Below are 24,506 nucleotides of genomic sequence, written 5' to 3'. Positions count from 1 at the left end.
AATGCGTATTTTTACCCCATTTCTTAGAAGAATGATTTTACCCATTAATGGGTGAAAATCAACTTGACGTCTTGATGGTAAATAAACGCGGAAAGCCGAACCAATCTCGAGCGAACGGGATGAGCGTGAGTATTTTTTCGTTTTTATTTAGATTTGCAGGATAAAATTAAAGAAAAACTTTTCATTATTTCAGCTAACTATTCTTCTCTATGCATTTGTCAAAATACGCAAGCCGGAGAACACCGAGGAGAATACACCCCTTGCCGTTTTGAGGCGATACACCGCGTCTGGAACTGTTGGTGCTACCGAGGGTGCAACCACTGCAACGCTATCCAATGTTTGCTGAAAATCACGGAGGAAAACAGGAGGAATCTAAATACCCGCGAATCCTTGGATCCGCTGACGGAAAGCGCATCGATTTGGCCAGATTTAACGCCGGGAATGTACGGAATGGCTAACTTAGTTAGTAAGTTAGTGAAAAAGCGCTACCTATGCTACCAAAAAAGGTATAATTGTTTATGTATCATAATGTTTGTTATGCAGTAAATAAAATGGTTGCGCATAATTCCAGTGTTTATTTAATGAAATGAAAATGTATTTACATCCTAGCTCCCACCATAGTAGATGCTTTTTAAAAATAATAAAGGGTGAATTTCACACATTTTCTGGCCAAACTTTTCGGTGATAGTGGGTAAAAATCACTCGCTAATTTGACGTATAAGTGGTTTACTCATTAATGAGTAAACGCTCTTTACTCTTTTAATTAGTTGAACTATTTGAGTTCATAATGGGAACTTTTTGTTACCTATTAAAGAGTACTATGGTGGCACAGTGTATGATACTGTGCTAGCAAAATATACAAAATGTACAATAATAACAGAACGGGGTTACGTTTAAGAAAAAATGACAGATCAGATAAACCACGGCATACAAATACAAGGTAGGCTCAGCACGCATGTAATTGTAAACAAACAGTTTGAATGTATACATATGACGTAACAAATATCTTCGGACAAGCTGAACCGAGACGACGCTCTACACTGTTAGAAAAAAGTACCTAATATTAGGTACTTTTCACTCAAATCGTGGGTTCAGTGTGGGAACCCAAAATTAAGTAATTTTTTCTTGAAATTAAATAAAATTCACTTAATATTAAGTAAAATATACTTAATTTTACCTAGAAGCTAACCAAAAGTTAGGTAAATTCAACTCAACTTATGTAAACATGAGATTACTCAACGTTGGGTTCCCACACTTTAATGCCCTTGTTGAGTGGTTTTGCTCTTCAGTTTATGACAACAAAGGGAAGAGGGAGAGAGATGCAAGAGAAAAAAAAGTACCTAAAATTAGGTACTTTTTTCTAACCGTGTACACAGCAAAAAAAGTTGTTGAATATTACATCGAAACAGCTGCAACCAACTGAATCCATCGATTGTTGAATATTACATAAGACGATGTACTCGAGAGCATTCTGCGTAATAAATAGGAACGATGTAATTTTACGACGACGTACTAAATTAAACGACGTAATCGGAGCGATGTAATATGAAATGATGTATTGCAGTAGAATGTACATGCATAGCATATATGAGTGACATAAATTGGATTTTCTTTCTTGATTTTTTTTATTATACCTATATTTTTGTATTTACATATATTAAATTTAATTATATGATTTGTTTATATTTAAAACATTTGTATTTTTGGGATATCATCGAAAGTGGTTTTCTGTAGTAACCATATGCTCATCGGGATTTCCATTCGTATCGGAATGCGATGCTCTCCTTCGTTGTTACTTCCCAGTCGCGAAACGGCAAAGTTATCGACGCTGCCAATAAATGGATAAATAGTAGATTCCAAATAATCACGCCGAAACGAATTTGAAGGATTCTATTAGCCCACGGATGTGCTCACCATCGAGTGGCAATTTCTTCCTCAGACCACGGCAAGGAGAAATTGTCGTGGAGGGGTTTCAGAACGGCGATGCATCAACCTTGAAAAGGAAAAACAAAATTATCGGTTTCTGTCAGATATAACAAGGAAATGAATGAGTAATTAATGTCCTACATATCCCGTCGGGATCTTTCAGGGATTCAGATGGGAATCGTTCAGGATTTCCAAACGGAATCTTTCAAGGATTCCGAACAGAAATTCTTCAGAGATTCCGGTGAGCTTTTCTTCAATGATTTCGATTAGCATTCCTTCAGTGATTCCTACGCTAATCCTTCATGAATTCCGACGCTAATCCTTCAAGGATTTTAAAGTTAAACTTTTCAAGAAATCTGACGGGAACTATTCAGTGATTACGACGGGAATCCGCCAGAAATTCCGATGGAAATCCTGCATGGATTCTGACGGAAATCTTTCAGAAATTAGCCCGGAGGGAATCGTTCGGGCATTGTGACGGGAATCTTTCAGCGATTCCGACGGGAATCCTTTAGAGATTTTGATGGCAAACTTTTGAGATTTCGATGAGAATCCTTCAGGAAATCCAATGATTGATAATCCTTCAGGGATTTCGACGGAAATTCTATGAGCATTTCGATGAGAATCCTTTGGGGATTCCAACGGAATCCTTTGGGATTTCAACGGGAATTCTTCAGGACTCCGACGGAATCTTTCATGGCTTCCGAAGAGAATCGTTCAAGGATTGAGACGGGAATCTTTCAGCGATTCCGATCGAAATACTATAGAGATTTTTATGGCTATCCTTTATGGATTTCAACGGGAATCCTGTAGGGATACCGAAGGCGAGTTTTTAGGCACTTCTTTTTGGGATTCCAACGGGAATCTTTTAGTGATTCTGACGTGAATTCTTTAGGGATTCCTTCAGGGATTTCGACGGAAATTCTATGAACATTTCGATGAGAATCCTTCAGGGATTCCGACGGGAATCCTTCATGGATTCCAAAGCGAATCCTTCAAGAATTGAGACGGGAATCTTTCAACGACAGGAATCCTGAAGGGGTTCCGACGGGAATTTGTAGGGAGCTTCGACGGGAATTCTTTAAAGATTTTGACGGGAATCGTTCAGAGATTGCTACGGGAATCCTTTAGAGATATTGATGGCAATCCTTCAGGGGTTTCGATGAGAATCCGACGAATTCTGACGGAAATCCTTAAGGGATTCCGACGGGAATTCTTTGGGCATTTTGACGAGAATCCTTTGGGGATTCTGAAGGGAATCCTTTAGGGACTAAGACGGGAATCCTTTTAGCATTTTGATGGGATTCCTTTAGAGATTTCAACGAAAATCCTTTAGGGATTTCAACGAGAATCCTGCAGGGGTACGGGACGGGAATCTTTTAGGCACTTCCAACGAGACTTTTTAAGGCACTTTGACGGGAATTTTTTAGGGACTTCGACGGGAATCCTTAAGGCAACATGACGAGAATCTTTAATGCATTTTGACGGAAATTCTTATGGGATTCCAAAAGGAATCCTTCCGGGATTCCAAAAGGAATCCTTCTGGGATTTCAAAAGGAATCCTTCTGAGATTCCAAAAAGAATCCTTCTGGGATTCCAAAAAGAATCCTTCTGGGATTCCAAAAAGAATCATTCTGGGACTCCAAAAAGAATCCTTCTGGGACTCCAAAAAGAATCCTTCTGGGACAAAAAAAATCCTCCTGGGATTCCAAAAAGAATCCTTCTGGGATTCCTAAAAGAATTCTTCTGGGATTCCACAGGGAATCCTTCCGGTATTCGAAAACGAATCCTCCCGGGATTCTAAAGCGAATCCTTCCGGGATTCTAAAAATAATCATTCTGGGATTCAAAAAAGAATCTTTTTAGGACTCCTAAAAAACTTCTTGTGGTACTCCAAAAATAATCCTTATGGGACTCAAAAAGGAAACCTTCTGGGATTCCAAGAAGAATCCTGGGACACCAAAAATAATCCTGGTATTCCAAAAGGAATCCTTCTGAGATTTCAAAAGGAATCCTTCTGGGATTTCAAAAGGAGTCCTTCGTGGATACCGAAAGGAATCCTCTTGGGATTCCAAAAAAAGAACCCTTCTAGAATTACAAAGAGAATACTTCTGGGAATCCAAGAAGAATGCTTTTGCATTCCAAAAGGAATTCTTTCAGGGATTTCAAAAGTCATCCTCCAGAATTCCAGAAGAAATCCTTCTGAGACTACAAAAAGAATCATACTGGACTCCAAAAATAATCATTCTGGGACTCCAAAAAGAATCCTTCTGGGACTCCAAAAAGAATCCTTCTGGGATACCTAAAGGAATACTTCTAGGAGAGAGAATCCTTCTAGGATTCCAAAGGGAATCCTTCCAGGATTCCAAAGGGAATCCTTCCGTGATTCCAAAGGGAATCCTTCCGATTCCAAAGGGAATCCTTCCGATTCCAAAGGAATCCTTCCGGGATTCCAAAGGAATCCTTCCGGATTCCAAAGGAATCCTTCCGATTCCAAAGGAATCCTTCCGATTCCAAAGGAATCCTTCCGGGATTCCAAAGGAATCCTTCCGATTCCAAAGGGAATCCTTCCGATTCCAAAGGGAATCCTTCCAAGACAGTTCCGGGAAAATCTTTCAGGATTCCAAAGGAATCCTTCCGGGATTCCAAAGGAATCCTTCCGGGATTCCAAAGGAATCCTTCCGGGATTCCAAAGGAATCCTTCCGATTCCAAAGGAATCCTTCCGGGATTCCAAAGGGAATCCTTCCGGGATTCCAAAGGAATCCTTCCGATTCCAAAGGAATCCTTCCGATTCCAAAGGAATCCTTCCGATTCCAAAGGGAATCCTGCCGGGATTCCAAGAGGAATCCTTCCGGAATTCCAAAGGAATCCTTCCGGGATTCCAAAGGGAATCCTTCCGATTCCAAAGGAATCCTTCCGATTCCAAAGGAATCCTTCCGATTCCAAAGGAATCCTTCCGGGATTCCAAAGGAATCCTTCCGATTCCAAAGGGAATCCTTCCGATTCCAAAGGGAATCCTTCCGATTCCAAAGGAATCCTTCCGATTCCAAAGGAATCCTTCCGGGATTCCAAAGGAATCCTTCCGATTCCAAAGGGAATCCTTCCGGGATTCCAAAGGGAATCCTTCCGATTCCAAAGGAATCCTTCCGGGATTCCAAAGGGAATCCTTCCGATTCCAAAGGAATCCTTCCGATTCCAAAGGGAATCCTTCCGATTCCAAAGGAATCCTTCCGATTCCAAAGGAATCCTTCCGATTCCAAAGGAATCCTTCCGATTCCAAAGGAATCCTTCCGGGATTCCAAAGGAATCCTTCCGATTCCAAAGGAATCCTTCCGATTCCAAAGGAATCCTTCCGATTCCAAAGGAATCCTTCCGGGATTCCAAAGGAATCCTTCCGGGATTCCAAAGGAATCCTTCCGATTCCAAAGGAATCCTTCCGATTCCAAAGGGAATCCTTCCGATTCCAAAGGAATCCTTCCGATTCCAAAGGAATCCTTCCGGGATTCCAAAGGAATCCTTCCGATTCCAAAGGAATCCTTCCGATTCCAAAGGGAATCCTTCCGGGATTCCAAAGGAATCCTTCCGATTCCAAAGGAATCCTTCCGGGATTCCAAAGGAATCCTTCCGATTCCAAAGGGAATCCTTCCGATTCCAAAGGGAATCCTTCCGATTCCAAAGGGAATCCTTCCGGGATTCCAAAGGAATCCTTCCGGGATTCCAAAGGGAATCCTTCCGATTCCAAAGGAATCCTTCCGATTCCAAAGGAATCCTTCCGATTCCAAAGGGAATCCTTCCGATTCCAAAGGGAATCCTTCCGATTCCAAAGGGAATCCTTCCGATTCCAAAGGGAATCCTTCCGGATTCCAAAGGAATCCTTCCGGATTCCAAAGGAATCCTTCCGATTCCAAAGGAATCCTTCCGATTCCAAAGGGAATCCTTCCGATTCCAAAGGAATCCTTCCGATTCCAAAGGGAATCCTTCCGATTCCAAAGGAATCCTTCCGGGATTCCAAAGGGAATCCTTCCGATTCCAAAGGAATCCTTCCGGGATTCCAAAGGAATCCTTCCGATTCCAAAGGAATCCTTCCGATTCCAAAGGAATCCTTCCGGGATTCCAAAGGGAATCCTTCCGATTCCAAAGGAATCCTTCCGATTCCAAAGGAATCCTTCCGATTCCAAAGGGAATCCTTCCGGGATTCCAAAGGAATCCTTCCGATTCCAAAGGAATCCTTCCGATTCCAAAGGGAATCCTTCCGGGATTCCAAAGGAATCCTTCCGATTCCAAAGGAATCCTTCCGATTCCAAAGGAATCCTTCCGATTCCAAAGGGAATCCTTCCGGGATTCCAAAGGAATCCTTCCGATTCCAAAGGAATCCTTCCGGGATTCCAAAGGAATCCTTCCGATTCCAAAGGGAATCCTTCCGATTCCAAAGGAATCCTTCCGATTCCAAAGGAATCCTTCCGGGATTCCAAAGGAATCCTTCCGATTCCAAAGGAATCCTTCCGATTCCAAAGGGAATCCTTCCGATTCCAAAGGGAATCCTTCCGAATTCCAAAGGAATCCTTCCGATTCCAAAGGAATCCTTCCGATTCCAAAGGGAATCCTTCCGGGATTCCAAAGGAATCCTTCCGGGATTCCAAAGGAATCCTTCCGATTCCAAAGGAATCCTTCCGATTCCAAAGGAATCCTTCCGATTCCAAAGGAATCCTTCCGATTCCAAAGGAATCCTTCCGATTCCAAAGGGAATCCTTCCGATTCCAAAGGAATCCTTCCGATTCCAAAGGAATCCTTCCGATTCCAAAGGAATCCTTCCGATTCCAAAGGGAATCCTTCCGATTCCAAAGGGAATCCTTCCGGGATTCCAAAGGAATCCTTCCGATTCCAAAGGAATCCTTCCGGGATTCCAAAGGGAATCCTTCCGATTCCAAAGGGAATCCTTCCGATTCCAAAGGAATCCTTCCGATTCCAAAGGGAATCCTTCCGATTCCAAAGGAATCCTTCCGATTCCAAAGGAATCCTTCCGGGATTCCAAAGGGAATCCTTCCGATTCCAAAGGGAATCCTTCCGATTCCAAAGGAATCCTTCCGGGATTCCAAAGGAATCCTTCCGATTCCAAAGGGAATCCTTCCGATTCCGGGATTCCAAAGGGAATCCTTCCGATTCCAAAGGAATCCTTCCGATTCCAAAGGAATCCTTCCGATTCCAAAGGGAATCCTTCCGATTCCAAAGGGAATCCTTCCGATTCCAAGGGAATCCTTCCGGGATTCCAAAGGAATCCTTCCGATTCCAAAGGAATCCTTCCGATTCCAAAGGAATCCTTCCGATTCCAAAGGAATCCTTCCGATTCCAAAGGGAATCCTTCCGATTCCAAAGGAATCCTTCCGATTCCAAAGGGAATCCTTCCGATTCCAAAGGGAATCCTTCCGATTCCAAAGGAATCCTTCCGATTCCAAAGGAATCCTTCCGATTCCAAAGGAATCCTTCCGATTCCAAAGGGAATCCTTCCGATTCCAAAGGGAATCCTTCCGATTCCAAAGGAACTCTTCCGATTCCAAAGGAATCCTTCCGATTCCAAAGGGAATCCTTCCGATTCCAAAGGAATCCTTCCGGGATTCCAAAGGAATCCTTCCGATTCCAAAGGAATCCTTCCGATTCCAAAGGGAATCCTTCCGGGATTCCAAAGGAATCCTTCCGATTCCAAAGGAATCCTTCCGATTCCAAAGGGAATCCTTCCGATTCCAAAGGAATCCTTCCGATTCCAAAGGAATCCTTCCGATTCCAAAGGAATCCTTCCGATTCCAAAGGGAATCCTTCCGATTCCAAAGGAATCCTTCCGATTCCAAAGGAATCCTTCCGATTCCAAAGGAATCCTTCCGGGATTCCAAAGGGAATCCTTCCGGGATTCCAAAGGAATCCTTCCGATTCCAAAGGAATCCTTCCGATTCCAAAGGGAATCCTTCCGATTCCAAAGGAATCCTTCCGATTCCAAAGGAATCCTTCCGATTCCAAAGGAATCCTTCCGATTCCAAAGGGAATCCTTCCGGATTCCAAAGGAATCCTTCCGATTCCAAAGGAATCCTTCCGGGATTCCAAAGGGAATCCTTCCGATTCCAAAGGAATCCTTCCGGGATTCCAAAGGGAATCCTTCCGATTCCAAAGGAATCCTTGGATTCCAAAGGAATCCTTCCGATTCCAAAGGAATCCTTCCGATTCCAAAGGGAATCCTTCCGATTCCAAAGGAATCCTTCCCGATTCCAAAGGAATCCTTCCGGGATTCCAAAGGAATCCTTCCGATTCCAAAGGGAATCCTTCCGGGATTCCAAAGGAATCCTTCCGGGATTCCAAAGGAATCCTTCCGATTCAAAGGGAATCCTTCCGGGATTCCAAAGGGAATCCTTCCGGGATTCCAAAGGAATCCTTCCGATTCCAAAGGAATCCTTCCGGGATTCCAAAGGGAATCCTTCCGATTCCAAAGGGAATCCTTCCGATTCCAAAGGAATCCTTCCGGAGATTCCAAAGGAATCCTTCCGATTCCAAAGGGAATCCTTCCGGATTCCAAAGGAATCCGATTCCGAATTTCCGGGATTCCAAAGGGAATCCTTCCGGGATTCCAAAGGAATCCTTCCGGGATTCCAAAGGAATCCTTCCGGGATTCCAAAGGAATCCTTCCGGATTCCAAAGGGAATCCTTCCGATTCCAAAGGGAATCCTTCCGATTCCAAAGGAATCCTTCCGGGATTCCAAAGGAATCCTTCCGATTCCAAAGGGAATCCTTCCGGATTCCAAAGGAATCCTTCCGATTCCAAAGGAATCCTTCCGGGATTCCAAAGGAATCCTTCCGGGATTCCAAAGGAATCCTTCCGGGATTCCAAAGGAATCCTTCCGGATTCCAAGGAATCCTTCCGATTCCAAAGGGAATCCTTCCGATTCAAAGGGAATCCTTCCGGGATTCCAAAGGAATCCTTCCGATTCCAAAGGAATCCTTCCGGGATTCCAAAGGAATCCTTCCGATTCCAAAGGAATCCTTCCGGGATTCCAAAGGGAATCCTTCCGGGATTCCAAAGGGAATCCTTCCGGGATTCCAAAGGGAATCCTTCCGGGATTCCAAAGGGAATCCTTCCGGGATTCCAAAGGGAATCCTTCCGGGATTCCAAAGGGAATCCTTCCGGGATTCCAAAGGGAATCCTTCCGGGATTCCAAGGAAATCCTTCCGGGATTCCAAGGAAATCCTTCCGGGATTCCAAAGGGAATCCTTTCGAGATTCCGATGAGAATTCTTCCGAGAATCCAAACAGAATTCTTCCAGGAATCAACAAAAAAAATTATCGGAAAGAATTCTCTTCAGAATCCCGAAAGGATTCGCTTCAGAATCCCGTAAGGATTCGCTTCAGAATCCCGAAAGGATTCGCTTCAGAATCCCGAAAGGATTCACTTCAGAATCCCGAAAGGATTCTCTTCAGAATCTCGAAAGGATTCTCTTCAGAATCCCGATAGGATTCTCTACAGAATCCCGATAGGATTCTCTACAGAATCCCGATAGAATTCTCTTCAGAATCCCGGAAGGGTTCTCTTCAGAATGCCGAAAGGATTCTCTTCAGAATCCCGAAAGGATTCTCGAAAGGAATTTTTTTCAAAATCCCGAAAAGATTCTTTTCAGAATCCCGAAAGAACTCTCTTCAGAATCCCGAAAGGATTCTCTTCAGAATACCGAAAGGATTCTCTTCAGAATCCCGAAAGGATTCTCTTCAGAATCCCGAAAGGATTCTCTTCAGAATCCCGAAAGGATTCTCTTCAGAATCCTGAAAGGATTCTCTTCAGAATCCCGAAAGAATTCTCTTCAGAATCCCGAAAGGATACTATTCAGAACCCCAAAAGGATTCTCTTCAGCACCCCGAAAGGATTCGCTTCAGAATCCCGAAAGGATTCTCTTCAGAATCCCGAAAGGATTCTCTTCAGAATCCCGAAAGGATTCTCTTTAGAATCTCGAAAGAATTCAGTTCAGAATCCCGAAAGGATACTATTCAGAACCCCAAAAGAATTCTCTTCAGAATCCCGAAAGGATTCGCTTCAGAATCCCGAAAGGATGCTATTCCGAACCCCAAAAGGATTCTCTTCAGCACCCCGAAAGGATTCTCTTCAGAATCCCGAAAGGATTCTCTTCAGAATCCCGAAAGGATTCTCTTCAGAATTCGTTAGGGATTCTTTCAGAACCCCAAAAGAATTCTCTTCCCAAAAGCATTCCCGTCGGTATCCCAAAAGGATTCCCGTAGGAATCCCGAAAGGTTCCCCTTGGAATCCCGAAAGGATTCCCGTCGGAATCCCGAAAGGATTCCCGTCGGAATCCCGAAAGGATTCCCGTCGGAAACCCGAAAGGATACCCGTCGGTATCCCGAAAGGATACCCGTCGGAATCCCGAAAAGATTCTCGTTGGAATCCCGAAAAGATTCTCGTCGGAATCCCGAAAGGATTCCCGTCGGAATCCCAAAAGGATTCCCGTCGGAATCCCGAAAGGATTCCCGTCGGAATCCCAAAAGGATTCCCGTCGGAATCCCGAAAGGATTCCCGTCGGAATCCCGAAAGGATTCCCGTCGGAATCCCGAAAGGATTCCCGTCGGAATCCCGAAAGGATTCCTGTCGGAATCCTGAAAGGATTCCCGAAACGAATCCTGAAAGGATTCCCGAAACGAATCCTGAAAGGATTCCCGAAACGAATCCTGAAAGGATTCCCGAAAGGAATCCTGAAAGGATTCCCGAAAGGAATCCTGAAAGGATTCCCGAAAGGAATCCCGAAAGGATTCCCGAAAGGAATCCCGAAAGGATTCCCGAAAGGAATCCCGAAAGGATTCCCGAAAGGAATCCCGAAAGGATTCCCGAAAGGAATCCCGAAAGGATTCCCGAAAGGAATCCCGAAAGGATTCCCGAAAGGAATCCCGAAAGGATTCCCGAAAGGAATCCCGAAAGGATTCCCGAAAGGAATCCCGAAAGGATTCCCGAAAGGAATCCCGAAAGGATTCCCGAAAGGAATCCCGAAAGGATTCCCGAAAGGAATCCCGAAAGGATTCCCGAAAGGAATCCCGAAAGGATTCCCGAAAGGAATCCCGGAAGGAATCCCGAAAGGATTCCCGTCGGAATCCCGAAAGGATTCCCGTCGGAATCCCGAAAGGATTCCCGTCGGAATCCCGAAAGGATTCCCCTCGGAATCCCGAAAGGATTCCCCTCGGAATCCCGAAAGGATTCCCGTCGGAATCCCGAAAGGATTCCCGTCGGAATCCCGAAAGGATTCCCGTCGGGATCCCGAAAGGATTCCCGTCGGAATCCCGAAAGGATTCCCGTCGGAATCCCGAAAGGATTCCCGTCGGAATCCCGAAAGGATTCCCGTCGAAATCCCGAAAGGATTCCCGTCGGAATCCCGAAAGGATTCCCGTCGGAATCCCGAAAGGATTCCCGTCGGAATCCCGAAAGGATTCCCGTCGGAATCCCGAAAGGATTCTCGTCGGAATCCCGAAAGGATTCCCGTCGGAATCCCGAAAGGATTCCCGTCGGAATCCCGAAAGGATTCCCGTCGGAATCCCGAAAGGATTCCCGTCGGAATCCCGAAAGGATTCCCGTCGGAATCCCGAAAGGATTTCCGTCGGGATCCCGAAAGGATTCCCGTCGGAATCCCGAAAGAACCCCCGTCGGAATCCCGAAAGGATTCCCGTCGGTATCATGAAAGGATTCCCGTCGGAATCCCGAAAGGATTGCCGTCGGAATCCCGGAAGGATTCCCGTCGGAATCCCGAAAGGATTCTCGTCGGAATCCCGAAAGGATTCCCGTCGGAATCCCGAAAGGATTCTCTTCAGAATCCCAAAACGGATTCTCTTCCCAAAAGGATTCCCGTCGGAATCCCGAACAGTTCCCCTCGGAATCCCGAAAGGGTTCCCATCTAAATCCCGAAAAGATTACCGTCGGAATCCCAAAAGTATACCCGTCGGAATCCCGAAAGAATTCTCGTCAGAATCCCGGAAAGATTCCGGTCGGAATCCCGAAAGGATTCCCGTCGGAATCCCGAAAGGATACCCGTCGGAATCCCGAAAGGATACCCGTCAGAATCCCGAAAGTATTCCCGTCGGAATCCCGAAAGGATTCCCGTCGGAATCCCTAAAGGATGCCAGTCGAAATCCCGAAAGGATACCCGTCGGAATCCCGAAAGGACTCCCGTCGGAATCTCCAAAGCATTCCCGTCGGAATTCGGAAAGGATTCCCGTCGAAGTCCCGAAAGGATTCCCGTCGGAATCCCGAAAGGATTCCTGTCAGAATCCCGAAAAGTTCCCCTCGGAATCCCGAAAGGGTTCCCATCTTAATCCCGAAAAGAATAAAGTCGGAATCCCAAAAGTATACCCGTCGGAATCCCAAAAGAATTCTCGTCAGAAATCCCGGAAAGATTCCGGTCGGAATCCCGAAAGGATTCCCGTCGGAATCGCGAAAGGATACCCGTCGGAATCCCGAAAGGATACCCGTCAGAATCCCGAACGGATTCCCGTCGGAATCCCGAAAGGATTCCCGTCGGAATCCCTAAAGGATGCCAGTCGGAATCCCGAAAGGATACCCGTCGGAATCCCGAAAGGACTCCCGTCGGAATCTCCAAAGCATTCCCGTCGGAATTCGGAAAGGATTCCCGGCGAAGTCCCGAAAGGATTCCCGTCGGAATCCCGAAAGGATTCCTGTCAGAATCCCGAAAAGTTCCCCTCGGAATCCCGAAAGGGTTCCCTTCTAAATCCCGAAAAGATTACCGTCGGAATCGCGAAAGTATACCCGTCGGAATCCCGAAAGAATTCTCGTCAGAATCCCGGAAAGATTCCCGTCGGAATCCCGAAAAGATTCCCGTCGGAATCCCGAAAAGATTCCCGTCGGAATCCCGAAAAGATTCCCGTCGGAATCCCGAAAAGATTCCCGTCGGAATCCCGAAAGGATTCCCGTCGGAATCCCGAAAGGATTCCCGTCGGAATCCCGAAAGGATTCCCGTCGGAATCCCGAAAGGATTCCCGTCGGAATCCTGAAAGGATTCCTTTCGGAATCCTGAAAGGATTCCCGTCGGAATCCCGAAAGGATTACCGTCGGGATCTCGAAAGGATTACCGTCGGGATCTCGAAATGATTCCCGTCGAAATCCTGAAAGAATTCCCATCTGAATTCTGAAAGTATTCCCTTCGGATTCCTGAAAGTATTCCCTTCGGAATCCCGAAAAGATTCCCGTCGGAATCCCGAAAGGATTCCCGTCGGAATCCCGAAAGGATTCCCGTCAGAATCCCGAAAGGATTCCCGTCGGAATCCCGAAAGGATTCCCGTCGGAATCCCGAAAGTAGTCCCGTCGGAATCTCGAAAGGATTCCCGTTAAAATCCTGAAAGTATTCCCGTGGGAATCCCGAAATGATTCCTTTCTGACAGGACAGGACTCCCGTCGGAAACTCGACAGGATTCCCGTCAATATCTCGAAACGATTTCCTTCATATTTTCGAAAGAATGTCCGAAGGAATTCCAAAAAATCCCATATTCCTGAAAGGATTCCCGTCAGAATACCGAAAGTATTTCCGTCATTATCTCCCAAGGATGCCCGTCGGAATCCCAAAAGGATTCCCGACGGAATCCTGAAAGAATTCCATTCAGAATCCCGTAAATTCCCTTCGGAGTCCCGTAAAAATTCTCGTCGGTATTCCGAAAGTATTACCGTCGCAATCCTGAGAGGATTCCCATCGGAATCCCGAAAGGATTCCCGTCATAATCCCGAAAGGATTCCCATCGGAATCACGAAAGGTTTCCCTTTGGAATCTCGAAAGGATTCCCGTAGGAATCATGAAAGAATTCCTGTCGAAACCCCGTTAGGATTTTTGTTGGAATTTTTGATAGGTTTCCCGTCGGACTCCTGAAAGGAATCCCGTCATACCCTGAAATGATTCTCATTGGAAATACGGAAAGGATTATCGTTCTATTTAATTTACTTTGGTATTCTTTTTAGCATGTTTCTAATATTTTTTCTTTTCTCTGAATCTGGTTATTTGATATTTTTCCAGTTTCAAATTGCATTATTAATCGGAATCCCGAAAGTATTCCCATCGGAATCCCGAAAAGATTCCCGTCGAAATGTCGAAAGGATTCCCATTGAAATCTTGTCAAAATCCCGAATGGATTCTCGTCAGAATCCCGGATGGATTCCAGTCAGGAAGCAGAAAGGATTAAAAATTCAACGCGATTATTTACTTACATTCTCCTTGGAGCGCTCGCAACCTCGGCATCGGTCCGGATATAATCTCCAGGACCGTTTCCAGCAGCACGATTTGCTCAATCCCTGCGAAAGAACCGGCTACAATTTGGAAACATCGAATCGCCAGTGTTTCGGCTATTTTCACCAGCTGAAGCGCGACCTCCTTCAAGCTGTCCAGCTTGAACACATTGAGATCCTTGTCCACGGCCAGATCCATTATCAGGCTGAGCACTTCGGTCAGCACAACAAAATTGGATTGGCGAAAGGTTCGCCGGCTCCCTGCATTATGTAGCTCTGGAGGAAGTGATTCCGCTTGGTCCAGTCCGTACATTTTGAGGACGAACACTGAGAGCGAGTGGCGATAAACTGCGTGATGGCGTAGACTCGGGCGTAGATGTAGTTGGCATTGTTGAACGGGCCGTTGGTAAACGAGCCGGAATGGATGTCGAACTCATCGGCGCCGAGTTGCATGGAGACGGAATTGAAACGGTTGATGTATTCGACGATTCATCTAGAATATTGTTTACGGATTACTTGGCGCATGATATTTTTTTTAGCAATATTTAAATACTTACGATTTATATTCGACAGCAAAAAAACCAAAAAAAACCTTTTGCTCAAAGAGCTCGAAAACAAACATGGCGTACCACCGCCAGAAACTATCTGATGCATGCATGCACGTCAGTCTCGGCAGTGTTGCGAGATTGAAAATTACAATTTTAATGAATGTGAAATTACATCCATTCTGTGTGATATAACACAATACATATAGAACCGATGGGTTGCATTTGTTTGTATGTAATTTTAATTTATTTCGGCATTTAATATTACACAAATTATACGTAAAGAGAAATGATGATTTAGATTCTGTGTAATTCAAAGAGTGATGTAATATCACATTGAAACAACATTATTTTGCATAACATATTTTCGGTTACATCGCGATTTTTAGTAAATCGTTATGATTACGTCGATGCACATTACATTATTTTTTGCTGTGTAGGTCACAGCATGCTTACTTTTGTACTCTAGCATGTAGCGATAAAATTTGCGTCACTCTTGAAGTGTCATTTTTCTTACGAGCCTACCTTGTTGTCTGTATACCGTGAGATAGACAATCCAAAAAAAGAGAATGAAAATGGTTGGCAGCGTAAAATAAAAGATTACACTCACGAAACAAACTACCTATGGAGAATAGAGATAAAACATATGAGCGAGCAGCGCTCTGCAATCCATGGCAACGAAAGAAAAAGCAACGTTTTGTTTACATGTTGTATAGAATGATAGAATGGATTGGATACCAGTGTTCAAAAGATCCGCTCTCTCATCGGGTCATTCTTCTCTTGGATTGAACTGTTGATAGGGTGGTGAACCAGTGAGGCGGATCTCAAAAGAACTGAGTTGCGAGTCGTTCATTCAGTTGAATGATCCGGATCTTTTGAACGGTTCCGGGTCTGATTGCCCATCTCTACAAAGAAGTGTTGACTCATCCTTGATCCAAAATCCATCCAAAAAAATTGAAAATCCATTGAGAAACGGCTGAGATATTGTTACGTTTAACTATTCTATTGCAATGAAATTTTAAAGAAATGATAAAACTAAGAAAACTTCAAATACTAATTCAATTGCGAAAAATTCACTAAAATAAAACTATATTAATACAAGAAAATTTACTAAACTATTTACACTTCAGCCCTCTCAGGGTCTGTCCGGGATAATTGTTGAGGCGGACTCACTTCCCAAGCTTGCAATGCGAATTCAATTTCAATAAAACGAATGATGGAGAAAAGGGATTTGCGCGTGAAATAAGTATGCTAAACACTAGATATCAATTCAAAGTTCACTGGTTGGGTTTATTTAGTATTTACAGGAGTTCACTGGGTTTATGGGAATGTACAAAATTTTCACCTGACTTCAAAGGTTGAGGCGATTTCCAGTCGGTCGGTGGATGTTCGGACTACTGGCTTCGACCGGTCCACTTCCTCACCGATGGCTACGTCGACGATTGGGTCGGGTCCAGGGATGCAACGTCCGAGGTTGAAGGGGGGCGTCGCACAGTTCTCTTCCTCTTGTACCGGATGGGTGATTTCACTATCACTTACGGTCCACCTATCACAGGCCGTTAGATCACCCTCGGCAATTCCGATGATGGGTGGTGACATCAATTTTCTTCCGAGACACTATCTCTGCCAATTAGCAGTTCACTCGCGAAACTGCTAGAAATTTTGTTCCTAGAGGATTTAGAAAAACTTGTAGAGAGCAACGGAAGGTTTAAACTATCGAATATTGTTACCGAAGAAAACCATCGGCCTCATCATGCTTATGCTCATAAGGCCTTCGATGACACAGCAAAATCCAAGTATAGGAGAACATTTCCCGGGATGGTTTTGTCTGTGCGCAGTTGGTACTGCGCGCCATGATGGTTATGTACATATAGGATGGGATACACTTTGACAGATCGATACCAAGGGATAAATGTGGTGAAATGGGATTTTTTGAATTCAATTTTCTTTTCTTTTTTCAATCTTTTATTTTTCTAATTATTTACATTAAAGTTTAGGGTAAATGGTATCTTAGGATAGGGAATATAAGGATTTATTTACATATTTACAGTTTTATTTATTTATTCTAGAACTAAAGCATACTTATTTACAAAAAAGGAAAACGGAAACTAAACGATAATAAAAGAATCAAGTTTAGGGATTGTGACCTATTGGAAAGGTAACAATATTAAAGTTTAAAGTCTATCATATTTTCGTGACGGTCCCTGATTTTCGCAATCGCAAAGTGTACACCAATATAGAAAAGACAGGCGTAGTCCTACGTCAAAAGCAAATAAATGATTTATTGTGGTGTTTCAAAAAGTCACATAATTATTGCTCCAATATTGACCAAAGAATGATGGGTTTATAAAAAGAATAAATAATACGAAAACGGTGAATATACCGAGAATATTTCCGACTGGGTATTGGCTTTGGCGAACCCTTCTAATCGACTACGATGAATCTATTCCACATGGTCAGAAGAAATTCAGACAATTTTATTCTGAACATCCTCCGAACATACGTAATTATTATTTATCAGCATATTTCGTACAACAAATGAGGCGATATCCCATTATTTTATTACATGTTGTCCAGGGCCAGATTTATAGGGGCCCCGGGCCTCCACAAAACTTGTGTACCAAAACCAACCTTTTTTGTACATTTTGGGGCCCCCTACATACCGTCGGCCCCGGGCCCCCTTCTGGCTAAATCCGGCCCTGATTTTGTCCATTTATATTAGGCCTCTTCATGTTTTCAAAATGTATCGAAAAATCAATCGGTCAGCCCACAATCACAATTCTTATGCTAAAATAAGCCTCCTGTCAAATTTTTAGCTACTTCGGATACAATTTCGAGGTGGCTCAAGTCGATCTAGTGTTTTTGGGATATTTTAAATTTTGAAAAAAATCTAGCTAGAGATATAAACGCCGGAAATCATTGCAATAACCTCCAAATGGAAGCTTTTGGTTAGCTCTACAAGTCTTGTGAACATTGAGATTCGTTCTGTTCTCATTTTGACTATGTTGAAGTGATATTCAAGCTTTAAAGTGCATAAGAACACTGGGGCCCTCCTTAGCCGTGCGGTAAGACGCGCGGCTACAAAGCAAGACCATGCTGAGGGTGGCTGGGTTCGATTCCCGGTGCCGGTCTAGACAATTTTCGGATTGGAAATTGTCTCGACTTCCCTGGGCATAAAAGTATCATCGTGTTAGCCTCATGATACACGAATGCAAAAATGGTAACTTGGCTTAGAAACCTCGCAGTTAATAACTGTGGAAGTGCTTAATGAACACTAAGCTGCGAGGCGGCTCTGTCCCAGTGTGGGGATGTAATGCCAATAAGAAGAAGAAGAAGAAGAAGAAGAAGAACATTGTTTTCCCTGGAAAACGTTGTTCTACAAAGTTCTTGAATTTATTACAAATTATTGCTTATAATATATTATTCCTTTTTTCCCTGGACATTTGAGTGATATAATTGCCAGTGTGCGCTTTTGACACCATTCTCTACTGCAAAAACGGTAAAAATTCAAATATTCACAAAGATCGCATGATAAGATCATTTTGGCATTGGAGTATAAATGTACACCAAATAAGAGGCTAGTTTGACAGCCGAAATCCAAAAAAAAACACTTTTACTCGACAGTTCTTCTTATCTTACTCAACTAGAAGATCACTCTTAGCACGATTAAGGAAAAGTCAAACGTTGACAAACGTCAACATTATTTAGTTATATTAAATTTCGTTTTTTAAATAGCTTTCTTTTCGAAAGCGTTTGATGCTTTGCAGTGTTTAAATGCCATATAATTGAGATAAGGTTTGCATGATAGTCGGAAACGAACGAGTAGATGTTTGTTGCATTCTAAAAATAACACTGTTCGTTACTGCATCCTGCAGAACTGTAAAGGAATACCTAATAAAGAAATGAAAAATGTCATCCCTGACTTTGAGTGATATTCTTGCTATGTTTTCCGATTCAACACATTTAAACCTATAACAACCCTCCCACACCTCCCCTTCCGCCGAATCAGAGCAAAATGGATCGAACCTGGGCGAGTACCAGTTTTGATTGAGCTTATCATGGCATGTCATTTCGCGTTTACATTATGGCCCTTTTTCCTCGACGCGACAGTGTCATCGCCAACCCAATTGCACCACCATTTAGATACCGGATTGAGTGCACACTTCGAAGCGTAATCGAAGCAGAAGGTCGCCGGTATACAAGCGTTCGCCCGTGGTACCATTCTCGCAGATAGATTGAGAATCGATCGCCCTACTGCGGTGTGGTTGTGCGACAACGAAGACGTCGACCACGGCTTGGGAAAATTCAATTTAATTTTCATTTCGCATTTTTGGAGCAGATCAATTTCGTTGTCGACTCCACAAGAATCGAAGGGTGAAGAGGTGGAGGGAGAGCAGACATTCTTGTCATATGGTTGGCACCCTCCTGTTCATGGACGATTCGGAAACGGCTCACGGGCACACATATCTGATAAGTTTTCCTAAAAAAAGTGAAGGAAAGAGTTGCTGGGTGGAAAACTAATTTTCTCAAAACCGAAATTGGACTATTCGATTTTCTTCCGACTTGTAACTTGGCAAATGGGACATCGTTTGCGGTCATATGCTGATGCAACATGTGGACCGAGTCGGTACAAACATTGATTGAGCTTCTCTCTGTATAGGCGTATAATTTTAATTGAGATACGATGCCAACCCATTTTCATCGGAGCTTTTGCATGATCCAATTACGGTTGAACACTAATTAAAGTGCCAATTGTCGAACAAGTTTTGCAAAATTATTCTTTTTGAGATTGTTAATGTTTTTCCTCATTTGGCTAAAAAATGCGTGACCGAATCGCAAACTGTGTATGTGCCAAGACGTTACCGACTTTGTGAGTCAAAATTGTTCAAACGTGGCAGAAGTACACGGGCGGAAAGATACAACGAGGCTTTTAATTGGCGGGTGTCTCATTTTCCTTTCCAAAGAAATGTGGTGCTGGCTCGGGTACTGGCGGCTGTCATAGAGAGCCAATTTTAATTTCCAACGGTTCAATCTTTGTCGGGTTACGAAACGTTCCGCGTGCAAGCAGTGCTGATGCTGAATGGTGGTATCAGAAGTTAATCGACGGCAATGTGACCTACAGTGGTGTTGATTTTGGTTACACAACTATTTTTGAATGGTTAAACGGTTTGACACCTCGATGAAAGTCGGAATCGAAATGAGTACTCGTGGTTTGAGTAAGTATCTATGCTTGCGACTTGCGATGGTAAAGAATTGTGCTGTCAGATGCAAAGGCAAGCTTCAATTATTGATTCATTGTGGCGATGCATTGACTACGGAGTGCATGAATCGCATCAAAGTGATTGTTAGTGAATGGTTTTAATTTAATAACATGTCTTGAGTACTGGAAATCAAGTTTTACTCAAACGCATAGCACAACACCAGCGAGAAAAAGTTGTTGTATGAGAGCATTTCAAGCCCTCTACGTTGAATGGATTATCGGGAACATGTTCGGTGTAACGCGAGGGTAATTCGCTTTATGGCAACAAATGTATTCCTTAAAGCCATCTACTCATCCTTATGGCAAAAAAAAAGAATATCCACTTCGAATACCTCAGTTGGTTGATTCATCACAAAACCCAGCTGCGAACATTCCTCAACAGCTCAAAATTGCCGATCATCCACTTTGAAATAATAATGCCTTCATCGCCATCACTCGCCACAAATTAGGGAACAATAATCGGCAGGTATGCCGGAATCGATGAGTTTGTAGGAACACGATTTCCCACTATATCTACAATAATGGCGTGTAAGGTAAATGTACTTGACACAACAACAACAACAGCCCGAGCGCGCAATGTCAAGTCAAACAGTTTTGTAAATTCGGTAATAGCCCGGCATAAACCGAAACAAACGATTCGCTTCGGTGAGGTCATGCGCCGCTAATGGATACATTGCTTTGCTGTTTACTCCGCGCACTTTCAATACCCGTTTCGCGGAAAGTGCAGAATAAGGCGATCGCGAGGTGGCATCAGAACGTTTATGGTTACGTGCCCGTCGTGGTCGGTGTCGCCGAGGGACGATGTATTTATTCGGGAATTAAATGGTAAATATTTAGGCAGGTGGATTTGGTCTATGAAAACAATTGCCTGCGATGACGAGCACGTGCTACGTCGAAATGTCTACCGGTTTATGGTTTCATAATTGATAGATTGTCTACACACTTAACTCGTTTTACAGTATTCGGTAAATTTTACCGAAATCTCAACAGCAGAACTGGTCGGTAATTATTTTACAGATATTTTATATTTTTTTCCATTGTTCAACTGTCAAAATTACCGAAAATCAGTAAATTTATTTACCGAACAGTTCTGCTGTTGAGATTTCGGTAAAATTTTACCGAATTCGGCGATTTATTTCAACTGTGTAATTGTAGATACACGTCACATCAGTGGCGTATTTAGCGACCCGGGGTTTTTTTGACATACCAACCCCACCCCCAGAGACAAAATGTTTAGAAAAAAAAAATTATTCGATCCCTCTCAAATTAAAAAAATTACGGCTGCGCCGCTGAATACAATTTATAATATATACATACATAGATCATTTTTATTCGAGATCCAAAAGAATAACTAGTGAACAAATAGAAACAAACACCCCACCCCTCCAGACAAATTTTCCGGCTATGCCACTGCGTCACATATATTAGTAGTTATAGCGAACTAGAAAAACCATTTCAGATCTTGATTAGACAGAATAAGAACACCGCACCGGTCACTAGGTTGAAAGTTGTTTGTAAATATAACCAAACAGAAATGATTCTCGTTTGTGTCGCATTAAAACTTGAAAAATATTCTTCATGAGTCACTTAATGACAATCAAACAACACCGACTTGTTCGAAGACTTTCTGAAAAATTCTACAAGGCTTTATGCGACGCTGGAAACTTATACATTGTGACATCTTCCAAATCGACAAAACTATTTATTGGGTGAGATCACAATGAAAGTATAATAAGGGTGGCATATCGCGAACAAACACTCTAGGTCATCATTATTCTAATTTTAACAATCAGTTATAATACATGTGATTAATTAACAACTAATTAATAACAAATTTAAAAACTAATTAAAAACAAATCTGACAATTATTGTATAAAATCTGGGCATATACAATTCTGCAAGCTTTTTATACAAATATTGTATTAAAATTATACAAAACTGTATTATTTCAATACAATAATTGTATTAAAATCTTCCGAAATTGCATATGCCCAATTATTATACAGTTTCAGTAAGGTTCTTATGCAGAACTGTATAAAAATCTGCCATCCGCTGGTTGGGTGACAAAATTGAAAGTTTTAGAAACTTTACAACATTCATATATCGAACCAAGCATCCTATTCTTTCGAACATACTTATTTTTACTTCAAAGTACCCGACCATGGTCTAAATTGGCGCCGGGCGTGTTCCTGGGTAGAACAGTCAAGGCATTGTCCTACCATGATTATGGTAAGAACATATCAGCTAGATAATTATTTCAGTTGCAATACTGTCTGATAGATCTGATTTTTAGGTCTACAAAAATATCATTCAGAATTATATAGCACGTATGTAGTTTTGTATGAAGGCATCCAGACTAGATCTGTGTGTTACCACAGTTAATATCAAAGTTTATCAGAATTTACACACTAATCATAGAGGTTTCAGGGTTCCTCAATGAACTAAAATATAGTCGTATGCTGACAGGGAAGGGAAGGGGGGGGGGGTTTGCTCCTCTCCGGAGGTGCAAATCTTACTGAGCGTCTGTTCTCCATGTCAGGATCGGCTCACAACAGCGTCTGTTCTCCATGTTAGAGGCCGCTGATCATAGTCCGAGTGCCAGCGAGGGGCTCTAAGTGAAACTGTGCACCATGGTCCACCGGGGATAAGGAGGAATGGTCCCCCGGAAATTAGGGGGGTTTGGTGTCAGGCCCTGCAAGCCAGCCTTTGAAAAAATATACGCAACGAGCAATCAACAAGAGAGTACGAACCGGAACCATCGGCGAAGAGCACCGCGACGAAAAGGGACTAGCGATTGGAAACTCGGTTCGTGGAACTGCAAATCCCTCAACTTCATCGGGAGCACACGCATACTCGCCGATGTGCTTAAGGATCGTGGATTCGGCATCGTAGCGCTGCAGGAGGTTTGTTGGAAGGGATCAATGGTGCGCACGTTTAGAGGTAATCATACCATCTACCAGAGCTGCGGCAACACACTATACATAGGTGGGAACAGCTTTCATAGTGATGGGCGATATGCAAAAGCGCGTGATCGGGTTGTGGCCGATCAGTGAAATAATGTGCAGGTTGAGGATCAAAGGCCGGTTCTTCAACTTCAGCATAATCAACGTCCATAGCCCACACTCCAAAAACACTGATGATGATAAGGACGCATTCTACGCGCAGCTGGAACGTGAGTTCGACAGCTGCCGAAGCCACGACGTCAAAATCATCATAGGAGATTTGAACGCTCAGGTTGGCCAAGAGGAGGAGTTTAGACCGACTATTGGGAAGTTCAGCGCTCATAGGCTGACGAACGAAAACGCCCTACGACTAATTGATTTCGCCGCCTCCAAGAATATGGCCATTCGCAGCACCTACTTCAAACACAGCCTCGCGTATCGGTACACCTGGATATTATCACTGCAGACAGAATCACAAATCGACTACGTTCTGATTGATGGACGGCACTTCTCCGACATTATCGACGTCATAACATATCGTGGCACTAACATTGACTCTGACCATTATCTGATGATGGTTAAACTGCGCCCAAAACTATTCGTCATCAACAATGTTCGGTACCGACGACCGCCGCGGTACGACCTAGAGCGACTGAAGCTACCTGATGTCGCCACTGCATACGCGCAGCATCTCGAGGCAGCGTTGCCGGAAGAGGGTGAGCTCGATGGGGCCCCTCTTGGGCAGGGCTGGAATACTCCTCAGTGTAGATGAAATGTGCGTCTCTCTCGCACTCCTCATTATTGACCTGAGAGAGTGTGTTGTGGTTATCACTCATTTCTTCCATTCTATTCCACAATGTGTCCTCACTGTGTTTTTACTCTGCAAGAAATGCGTGTTGCTGGCACAAAGAGTTGAGGAAAAATAGTGGCATATACTCATTGTGGTCCTCAATGAGTTTTGAGAACTAAGAACCAAGTAAGGGCAATGAATTAAAGGAAACTTGTGGTTTCTTGTTTTGATGATCATCTAAAAACGCGGCAGCCTATGTAAATATTATTGATATAGGTACTTCTGTCATTAAAAATGTTCAAAGTTCTAGAAAATCATGGTAATTTAATTTGAAGTAGCTTGCCGGAACTGGGAATTCAATCAAGAATCGAAACGTGAAAATCATAATAAGGTAGCGATAGGACTAAATTCATTCTAGCATCACCCGTTTATTCTTTCTCGGCATTTATTGATAAACTCTCGGCTTTGATTGCCGACCTTAAACCTGAAATTTGCGTCGAAAATGTGAAAAAAAAGTGATATTGTACGTGTTACCGATATTGTACCGTTGTGTTCCATACTTTTGTAAATCGGAAGATCGTGTGAGCCGATTCTCCCGTACGCAATATTGTACACTGAAGTTGGTTTTTGTCGCGGGGGATTTGTCCCGCGTGAATCAAAACCGTTCAAAAAACGACGTAAATTGCAAACATCTTTTAAGAAACGCGCGGCTCCCGAAAACCACGTAAATCCTAAAATCCGCGTATAAACCCGCGTAAAAAGTGACCCCAGTATACGATCTTATCAA

General features: G+C 43.4%; 2 protein-coding genes across 2 annotated transcripts in view; both read right to left on the bottom strand.

Moving 5' to 3' along the window:
- LOC134212443 (uncharacterized) overlaps positions 1-24,506 on the bottom strand; it is a 437,347-nt gene that overhangs the window by 332,281 nt on the left and 80,560 nt on the right. The gene's annotated exons all lie outside the window — the stretch shown is intronic.
- LOC134216569 (uncharacterized) lies at positions 1,791-14,841 on the bottom strand. The gene is made up of 3 exons (XM_062695433.1): positions 14,740-14,841; positions 14,165-14,675; positions 1,791-1,993 (listed from the first exon to the last, which is right to left on the bottom strand). Exons 2-3 carry the CDS (start codon positions 14,493-14,495, stop codon positions 1,989-1,991), a joined length of 336 nt encoding a protein of 111 aa, XP_062551417.1. The 5' UTR covers positions 14,496-14,675; positions 14,740-14,841; the 3' UTR covers positions 1,791-1,988.

This window comes from Armigeres subalbatus, chromosome 2, assembly GCF_024139115.2.
Source record: "Armigeres subalbatus isolate Guangzhou_Male chromosome 2, GZ_Asu_2, whole genome shotgun sequence".
NCBI lineage: Eukaryota > Metazoa > Arthropoda > Insecta > Diptera > Culicidae > Armigeres > Armigeres subalbatus.
This window is presented reverse-complemented; position numbering and strand designations above follow the sequence as displayed.